The 10,494-nt window shown below is 28.5% G+C and overlaps 1 protein-coding gene across 1 annotated transcript; it reads right to left on the bottom strand.

The window, feature by feature from the left end:
* Nucleotides 1–4,572: 4,572 nt before the first annotated feature.
* On the bottom strand, nt 4,573–10,367 carry LOC145841269 (fibroleukin-like). The gene is made up of 9 exons (XM_082948635.1): nt 10,055–10,367; nt 9,677–9,880; nt 8,757–8,960; nt 8,441–8,571; nt 7,070–7,166; nt 6,740–6,833; nt 6,516–6,583; nt 5,702–5,866; nt 4,573–4,757 (listed from the first exon to the last, which is right to left on the bottom strand). Exons 1-9 carry the CDS (start codon nt 10,365–10,367, stop codon nt 4,573–4,575), a joined length of 1,461 nt encoding a protein of 486 aa, XP_082804761.1.
* Nucleotides 10,368–10,494: the final 127 nt, after the last annotated feature.

Here is a 10,494-nt window from a genome sequence, read left to right as displayed (position 1 = left end):
TTATACTTTTTTGGTTTTATTTACAGTTTTCAGATAAATTGTTTAATTTTTATTTTTTTAATTTTGTCATTGGTTAATTCTTTTTTCTCGTAGTCTAAAAAGAAATAAAAAAGTTTAAAACTTACTAAAAAGAATGAAAAACTAAGTTTTTACACTTGTTGCATATCGCATTTAATAAACTAAATATTCTATACTAGTACTGAACAATATTAAAAAGTCATACGACAAAACAAAACGGGCAATTAAAGTAACAATAAATGCGGACGATTTACATACTATTACTATATGACGTCATAAAACCTTTAATAAGGTCGCAGTGTCAAATATCGGCTTATAAACATACTATTTCCAATAAGTTTGACCATTTCAATAAGTTTCTTTCAAGTCGTAATTTAGTTATTGATTGAAGCCACAACCTTACTGCAGTATATATGTTAAACGAAAAACTGAAACTTTTCAAAAGGTTAATTTTCAAAATTTTAAACTCGAGTGTTTCTTATTTATACTCATATTTAGTTTTTGTTGTGCTTTTTAATTTTAATCTTTTATACAACTTTTAAACGCTTTGTAGACGTAGTAGTGGAAATTATTGCCTTTGAAAATATCAAAGCTAGTTTCAATTCCTTCCAAATTACTTGTTAACTTGCATTGATCACACTTACCTGTACTTTACTGCGTTTCAACACGTTTTATCTTTCATTGCTCAAAGCATTATCACATTACGAGCGATACAGATTGTGTGTTGTCTGAGCCAACAGTGCTTTAATTTAAAAATATTAGTCATTTGATACTTCTCTTACGTTTGGGTGGGAATTATAAAACGAAAATTTACAAGTTTAAAAGTCCTCTTTAACTGTTATAACTTTTTAAGTATGTATTGATTCTGAAGAGCAATTGGTTAGTTTAGTCTCAATTTATGTTTTTTTGTTTTCAGAAACATTATAGAACATCATTTTATCTAAGACCATCAAATATTTTAATTCATATCATAAAAATATACAACAACTTAGATGTTTTGAAGCAAGTTTAATGATATATTAGGTACACAATTAGATAAAAAGTAATCATACTTAGTAATTCTTAATAAAATTTAAAATCTTGTTTTGTAATATGTTTTATTGATACTTTTAAGTTTACATTTAGATAAACACTTTCTTAGAAATATCATCTTTGATTTGCAAAAATGTTTTATTGATTAAACGTTTTTTTTATTAAATTTTTTTATCTAAATATCGTTATCAGATGTTGCTTACGGGTAAGAACGGGAAAGATATGATCCTAAATTTTGATCTGTGTCTTTAATGTAGGATCATCTTAGATTATTAGTAAAAGGTGAAAAAAAATAGTATTTTTATGTTTTTGAGAAAAGTTTTCCTCTACTAAACTTGATACATTAATAAATTAGTTGTTTCTATTTAACCCACAATGTAAAATGACATAGATTCTTTTTTATTATTATTTAATTAAGGGTAAACTTTTACAAAGCTTACATTAACAAAATATATTTGTATTTAACGCTAAAATTGATTTAAGATCGATAGCGCTTTTAATAAAAATTTCAAAACTCATCAGGTTATTAAACAAACACTAAATAAAAGTAATATTAAGTATTTTATGTATCTTGTATTACAAACCTGTTAAGAATAAAAAACAGCCGTTTAAAGTGAAATAACAACAAGTATTACATGATGGTCACTAAATTTGAAAAATCACGAAGATAATAATGAAAAAAAAAGACTGAATAAATTTCTTTATTAAATATTTGAAAATCCTGAAGTGTTTGAACTTTTTATACGTTTAATGGTGTTATTTAAGTTATTTTTTAAAATTGTTACTTATGAAGTTAAGTACTTCAATAAATGTTTTTTAACTAAGAGATAAGAAAATCATAATTTCTATTAAAATGTTTAAAAACCTGGAATTTGTCAATTTAGGCTAAGAAAACCTGAAATTTTGAAAAAAAAACTGAATTTGAACAAAAGTTACTATAAAACCTTAAATTTTTGACAATTTTGGCTTGTCAGTAGTAAAGTTTTGGTTTGACACAAAAATCTATCAAACGGATTAACATTTTTTGTCATCATCAAAATGATTTTTTAGTAAAAAATGCATTTAAAGTTGCTTTACAGTATGTTTTCAATGTTGTTATATTACTCAACACAGATTTTAAACTAAAAATAGACCCAAAAACGTGTACTATTCAAAAACCTTGAAGAAATTTTTCAAAAACCAGTTGTAACCCTGTATAAACCTTACAAAATGAATTAACTTTTTGCTTAAAACTTGTACAGGAGTTAAATATAGTATTGCCTTAAACCTTGGTATATTGTAAAGGGTATGGAACATACAAAACTAATCTTAGTATAACGTTATCAAGCAATTGTAATTCTTACAAACATTGAAGCTGCTAACGGTTAGCTTATAAGTAGCTCTTACAAGTGTTTAAGTATTTCTATTAAGTTATGATAAGTAATCTTTGATAACAACTACTATTTAAGTTTTATTACTTAATTTAACGATAGTCTTTTTAGAATTTTAGCTTTTGTTTTTACAAATAAGTAAATAAAAGTTGTAATGAAAGTTTTATAAAATGCATGCACCTAGTTATGTGTATTAGTTATAAAATTATTGAATAACTTTAAATGTAAATAGGTTTCATAGTAGGGGTTAGCAGCGCACAGATTGCGGGCCGGATCAAGACATACTTAAGAAGTATCTGGCCTGCCACATTCTTTTACAACAGGGTCTCCCAAAGTGTTCCATATGGCTCCCTTAAGGCCATTTTAGTAGCTTAAGGAGGCATAAGCTTCAAAGGGTCCTTAATTTGAAACTTTCACTATATGTTCTTTAGTTGATGATAAAGAGCAAAAAAAAAAATTGAGGGTAGTTTTTTGAGAAAATGTGTTGAAGGGGGCCATTGCTTTTTTTACTTCAAAGAGGGCCTTATGAGAAAAAGTTTGGTAAACCCTGTTTTAAAGTAAGAACAGCTTTTAAATATTTTTTAAATTTAGCTATTTTTTATCAAATAATTTCAAATGAGCTCTTAAATCTATTTTTAGTAAAAAGTAGTGTTTGTTAAACAATTAATTCAATGCAACTTTTTTTTTGTAATACACCTTGACAAGTTACGCGATCCGTCAAAACGTTTGATCAACGATTCGGGCCTGCAAAACACAGTTAATGCTAATCTAGCCCGCTGATTACAATGATTACCTCAACTATACTTAGAGTTTATCTTGTATTAATACCATGGCTTTAACAGTTTTATCTCAAAATAATTTAAAGAACTATGTTAGAAAGTTAATACACGTTACAGTGGAAAAAATTGCAATTCGAGAAGAGATATAGTATTTATTTTTCGTTGTTGTAACGTTATTGTTGAATAAATTTGTAGGTGGAAATAGTGGCAACTTTACACATAACTTCTTACTATCTATTTTGAGTTAGTCGATGACCGAGACACCTTTTCGAATACTTGGACTTAAAATTTTTTTTTAATAAACTTATTTATCTTGATAATTTTTACGGAACTCTTTAATATTGTTTATTTCGACTTTATTATTAGAGAAAACTTCGACAGTTTTATTACCAGAACTGTTTAAATTTTTAAATACAATGTACTTTTGTTTTTTTAACTATTCGGAGAAAAAAAGCTCAGTAATTTATCAAAGGTATTCCTATTTTTCCACATTAAAGGTAATTATAAAGAAAACATAAAGTAATTAAAACCAATGTTAACTATTGGTTTATAAAGACAATCCAAATAAAGTAGTTAAATAAAAGTTTTTATACATAACATTGGTCAATGTTTTTGTTTCAGAACTTGCAAAAACTAGTACCTTTAAACTTTAGAAGCATTTAAACCAAAAAACACATCAAATACCACTATGAATGAACATTTAACTAGATCAAAGTTGTTGACAGATTAAAAATTTTTGTAACTATATCTTTATAATATTTTGCAACGTTTTAGGTTTTTACAGCTTTGTTTTTATTAATAAACAGTTTGTAAACTATTTTATCATGATAGGTTTTAAAAAAATTGTTAAACAAAACTTTTTGTTAACTGTAAGCAGTTGAATAAAATTTTGTATATATTTAAAAACAGTTAATTTGAATCATTAGTTACAACCTACATGTTATTACAAAGATCTTCATTACGTTTACTGCGTCTTAATTATGATTCTTAACATACTACTTTAAAATAGAAGCCCGAAAAAAAACTATTTCGTTTTGTTGAAATTATTTTAATAGCAGAAAAACTTTTGGCTGCTAAAATTTTTATTTGAACATTACTAATCAACAATCATTGACAATAAACTAAATCAAAATTGACCTTTTTAATTAGTTTGAGTATGTTTTATTAAATGAAGTAGAAGCTTGTTGTGACAACAACTTATACCAAGGACAATTTTATAAATGCTCGAAAATAGTTTATAACATGATATTGCTGATGAATAAACTGAATTTTTTTGTTTGGTATACAATAACATATGACAATAAAAACATAGAGTTGCAACGAGGATGAAGTTCAAATTTGCTGAAATTTTTGAAATCTTATTAACTGTCGCGTCACCAGTCGTCGCTCCTTCTCCTGATTTTAATTTGAGCAGAAATCAGGAAGTTGTACTTGTCGAAGGTGTACCAGTTGAACCCGTTGTCAGGGGTGAAGTAGTCCGAATCGGACTCCATGTAGACACCGTTGAGCGCCGAATGCGTGCACCTGTTGTACCACCAGCCCCCCATACCATGACGACCTGTTCCGTTTTGAAGTTGCCTTTTCTATTTAACTCGTTATAGTTTTGGACACGTTAATTAAGCTTTTTTAGTTTTTAGGTTTAGTCGGTTTGAGTAATACTTATTGTACCTTTGACACGTGTCTGAATCCATTGTTTAAAAATAATTTTATCGTAAATGTTTTAATTAAAATTTGTAAACTAATAAGGTGTTTTAATTGGTTTCTAAATTGAAACATATTTAAAACTTTCATAAATTTAATATAAAACGAACAAAGTGTCTCTAAAACTTTTTGAAAGCATTTATTAGTAAGTTTTTTTTTATTAGTTTTTAGAATTAATAAAATAAAAAACAGCAAAAATTTGGCTGGGTCACCTTTGTAGTCGATGTGCTAGATTTATAACCTCTAGTAACGCATGTTTTTGAAAATAATTAAAAGCAATCTTTGAAAGCAAAACTTTAATAATTTTTATTTTAATAAGCACTATTGTAATCTAATAATCAAATTAAGGGCACATTCCAAAAAATGTGTTATTAAAAAAACCAACCCTGTTTTATTTTTATAATAAAATTTCCAGCTAAAAAACACGCCAGCGGTTTCTGTTCGCTGGATCCGGAGCATCATAAAGCTTTTTTTTTTACTTTAATTGCAAATTGAACTGATGGTATACTATCAAAATCCACCCGCGATCAAAATCCACCCGATCAAAATCCACCCGCGTTCAAAATCCACCCATTTTTTATTTATTAATTTATTTATTAATTTATTTAATATATTTATTTTTAATTTGTTTTTCACTATCACTATTACCCTTAACCCTCGATCAGTTAGCGGTTCTCGAATTTGACTAGGTTGGTTATGATCGGGGGTGGATTTTGAACGCGGGTGGATTTTGATCGCGGTCGGATTTTGAACGCGTCCCGAGCTGATTACCATGAACTTCTCATATCGACAAACACGAACCTACGCAGCTCCCCGATGGGAGGTTGTCGTGATTCTGGTCGAAGGTGGAAAATTTCATGCCCTGAGCCGAAGGTTCACTGTTCACTTTCGGTACCCGTTCCAATTCGTAACTGTCAGAGATATAGGACCAAACTCGTTTTCTTTCCTTCCCCTTTAAAGCGTCTCCTAATAAAAGTTGTTTTTGATTTCACTAGCAGAACTTGATTATCAATTATAGCAGGGAGTAAAAACTAAATTAGAATGGTAACGTATTTTACAGGTATATGACATTTTCTTTGTTATCAAGCAATATTTTTGAAAGAGAATATTTTAGTTTACTATTGAAATTAAAAAAAAAAGAAAATTAATTAAGCGAATATCGCAAACATCACGAGTGAAACTATTTTTAACTTATTCTGAAATACTTTTTAAATTAATGACGCAACATAGGTAAAACAATGAAAACTTTGATATAAAGCTACAGTATAAAAACTGTTTAGATACGAACATGTATAAATTGTGGTGATGGTAAACTAATTTCAACATAAGTCGATGTTATGATCAAATAGTTTGATAAAACCTCTTAACAACAAATAATTCCAACATATTTTAGACTTATTGTTTGCAAAAAATGTTTTAGTGATTAGAAATAACTGTAACTAAATCCAGAAGAAATAAAAAACTTTTCAAGCCACTTAACTTTATTACCGGACTAATAACATTCTACAACTTCCGATTGTCAAAATTGCTTGCAGACGTAGTTTATATTTGTTAGTAAAATAACAGTTTATATAAAAACATTTTAAATATTTTTTTATTTCAATTATAAAACAACCTGCGTCTCCACTGTAGTTTCCGAAAGTCAAGGGAAATTTTTCTTCTTCTGAGCCTAAGTAAAACTCTCTGCAATATAAAACTGTTTAAGTAGAGTTGAAACAATTTATTATTTAGTTGTTTTATTTCAAAATTTGTAAAGTTGTGTAGTTTCTTCGATACTTTATAAGCAGTTTTAGAAATAATTTTAAAAACTAAGTAAAAAACAAGTATACATGTATTAACCCATACTCAGCATATCCATATTTGTTTTTACCATTCAAATCGAAGCGAACAGTGTAGTCCTTTGTTTTTAATAACTCGTACATTCTTCTTAATCCTTTAAATTTTATTACGTTTAGAAAAAAAACAATGGTCTGTTGTTAGTAGCTTTTGAAATAATTTTAAATAAACTTTTCGAATAACATACTATTTTGAGAGTAAAATATAAAAAAATGAATTTTTAACTTAAATGTTTATAAGTTTTAAATACAATTATCTTTTTTACTTAGCTATTTTTACTAGGTGTCCTGATTTTTTGTTAAAAAAGTACAAATACTTAAAAAAAGTGTTAACCCATCCAAAAACTGCCGTGTTTATCACCAAAACCTTCTAAATATTCATCCCATCTTTTAGCGAAGTTAACACCATCAGGCAATCTACGTTGAATTACCTTGAGGATAATATTTTCGTTATTGTTTTGTAACAACAGTTATGAAATAGAAATAATTGCTTTGTTTCAGCTATCTGATATTTAAGCTTGAACTCTTGGACGATAACAAAAAGTTTATGCTTAAACAAACAAAATATTAATATTATTTTATTTATAACTTCACAACTTGCTCTAACGACGCTCTACTAGTTAGTCAACAGTTACAAGTTATTAAAACAAACAAAATATATTACAAAACTTACTTCTTTAAACACAATTGTAAGTTTTATAAAGCTTATGTTTTAACATTAAAAATTGTATAGTGTACAAATCGAACATTATTATCGTTATACAAGGTGATTTCAAACTTCGTATTCATTTTGAGTAGAATAAAAAAGTATTAAGCTCTTAAGATAACAAAGCTGCTGATGAAAGTGTGATATTGTGTTACTTTGTTGTAATAAATACTTGCATTATTCATTGTTTAAACGTTCTGCTCAACAGAGTATTTAGAGTTGATAAGGTTGAATGCATGAGCCAGACAACAAACGGCCATATTTGTACAATGACGAAATGTTTCAAACTAAATGCTGATGCAACTAAACATCAAAACATGATGAGGCAGTTTCATGTAAGCAGTTAGTTAGTTTGGTGTGCAGCTTGAAGCAACGACATATCTTGAACTTTTTTGTGAATGCTTATTGTAAGTATTGTTTTTTTTTTAAAGTGAATATTTCAACTGGTGTTTAATTGTTTAAATATTTAAGCCAGGTTTATAGTTTAATAGTTTATTAAACCTTTAACAGTTTCTTGTTTACTAAAAGTTGTGTTTAATTTCTAGTTTATTGTTTTAAGTCTTTTGAAATAGATTTTTTCAAAATTATATTTTTTATATTTTTTAAAGTGTTTATCATAGTAATTTATATTTTGAATCTTTTGTTTGTATTGTTTTGTGGTTCTTTATATAATAGATTCATCACTCCAAATTGTCTTGTCTGATTATATTAAGTAGTCTCAATATAACTTACTATTTATTAGATAGTAATTGAATAAGGTAGGACTTAATTATGATGGGTAGTACTAATAAGTTAAGTATACCACAATCCAATGCTACATTGTGAAACTTTGATTGTGTTTTTTAAATTTTTCCTAAATTAACATTTTAACAACAGGTGTATAAAAGGCAAATTACTTCTTACACTTTAAATTGAGCTATAACGATTTTTATTTTATTAAAATTCTTATATAAGTAGAATTTAACAAATTTTAAAACTGAAAGTAGCAGAAATACTTACAATCCATCCATTTGTATCGTTCATGTCACAAAAAACTTCTATTTCTTTCGAAATGTTATCAAAAGGCTTTATTTTGTAGATTCCGCTTACTGCGGACGGGTCTTTTCTTTTTAACTGGTCGCAGTTTCTTACTAAAGAAATAAATATAGTTTACACAGATGAACAAACAGTTACGGGAGTAAACTTAACTTAGGTAATATTTATCACAAAGTATAACTCAACGAAGTTAATAAGAGTTTATAATAAAATAAAAGAATTGTTTGAAAACTGTCGGTTATTACGCACATAAACTTCTTTACAACATTAGGTACTAAACCTCCTTCAATGCAGACAAACGGGTCTTCCTCAAAGCTTGGACTTATTGAGCCATCCACGCATGTTCTAACTTGTGGTCCAGACTTGAAGTAGTTGTCGTCACAAGAAAGTTTGAATGATTCACCGTGGTTGATGACCTTATCGTTCACAGAAAGGTCTGATTTTCCATTTTGTATTTTGACCGAGTCCACTTTACATGGGCGACCTTGTAAAGATTTATTTCTTTTACAAAATCCTGCCTGCGTTTGAATTATTTGAAAGAAAACTGTTTTCACGTCTGTATTTACAAGGAAACATTTTTGTAGATTCAATTATTGTACTTAAACTTAGAATTAAAGTGTATGTATCGAAACAATGAGCTGCACGCAAATCTACTCAAATTCGGGTAGTTCAAGTTCCGACAACTTTAATTCTTAAAAGAAATATTTTAGAGGTCATATCTCTCAAAGTAATACGTATTTTCTTTTAAAGCGGTTGTAACTTTATTAAATGTCTAAAAAAAATATTTTTTTAATATTTTCTAAGACATGGCTAAAACAAGTTGTAATTTTTGTAATTTTTAGAACTATCTTTTAATATATACTTTTTAAGGTTTCTTTTTACCATCATAATCTTGATAATAAGAGCCATAACTGCTTTTTAATGCTTTTTGACAATACAGTATTCTTTTAGAACTAGACTCTTGAAAATTTTTTAAGAACTTGAATTTTCCGAACTTGAACTGTCATGTAACATAATCAATGATAGTAAATTGTAACAAAAAAGATACTTCAATGATAAAAAATATTTTGTTTATATTTCACAGTTTGATAATTGTTAACAACATTCACACACTCAAAACCTTAATAAAACTTTTTCAAGCTTACTATTTGGTTTTGCTTTAATTTTATTTAAAAAAAACTTTTACAATTTAAAAACGACCTCCCATAAATCGGTAGGCGAGGTTTCTCAACGCCTCGTGATCCGACTTCAACTTCTCGTACTTTGCTTTCAGCTGCTGAGTCTTGTTCTTGATAGCTGCAAGATCCTGTTCGATCGTTTTCCGTCTCTTGTTTATTCTTCTTATCTCCTTCATGCTGCACCCGGGTCCGGGTTCGCCTTTGCTGCCCTTTGCTCCGTTTTCACCTTTGGAATGTTTTTTTTTTTTAATACTTGTTGCAAGTAGTTCATAAGGTTTAAGAAATTTAGCACCTTATTTATTTTTATTCATGGCAAGCCACTGCAGATCTTATTTTACTTTATAAAATCATGAAAAACTAAACACAGCTCATTAAAGTTTTTTTTTACAAAAAGATGAACCTGGTAACCCGTCGACACCGGGATTCCCATCGTTTCCAGGGCTACCAGTTAGACCGGGCTCTCCCTCCTTTCCAGGCTCCCCTTTTGTCCCTTTGAAACTTTCACCCATGTCGCCCTTTTCGCCCTTCATCCCAGGCAACCCTGCTTGTCCAGTGGGGCCCGTCGGAAGGGTCAGTACTGAGTTGCCATCGCAACTGAGAACCTGCGCTTGCTTCAGCACACATTCTTTGTCTTTAGCGTAAAGCTGTTCGCGTGGAACTTGGCTGGCAGCGGCCGATATCAAGAATAACAACACAAATATTTTCACAAACATTTTCTGTTTTCAAGGTATTTATAAAAATGCAAAAAAGCTTCAGTACGAGTAAAATTCTAATATAATGTTATACTTTTATTGAAGGTAAATTTTATCATTTTGTCAAAAATGTTTTATGTTAAACTTT

Source organism: Thalia democratica, chromosome 7 (assembly GCF_965202585.1).
Source record: "Thalia democratica chromosome 7, ktThaDemo2.hap1.1, whole genome shotgun sequence".
NCBI lineage: Eukaryota > Metazoa > Chordata > Thaliacea > Salpida > Salpidae > Thalia > Thalia democratica.
Note: the sequence above shows the minus strand (reverse complement) of the source record. Positions and strands in the feature narration are given on the sequence as shown.

What these genes read in the sequence shown, in the direction of transcription:
- LOC145841269 (XM_082948635.1), bottom strand. Translation starts at nt 10,367, where the DNA reads ATGTTTGTGAAAATATTTGTGTTGTTATTCTTGATATCGGCCGCTGCC. An exon ending in ACGATACAAATGGATGGATT is followed by an intron (nt 7,167 to 8,440) that starts GTAAGTATTTCT and finishes ATTATCCTCAAG; the next exon opens with GTAATTCAACGTAGATTGCC. An exon ending in CCCATCGGGGAGCTGCGTAG is followed by an intron (nt 4,758 to 5,701) that starts GTTCGTGTTTGT and finishes AAAACGGAACAG; the next exon opens with GTCGTCATGGTATGGGGGGC.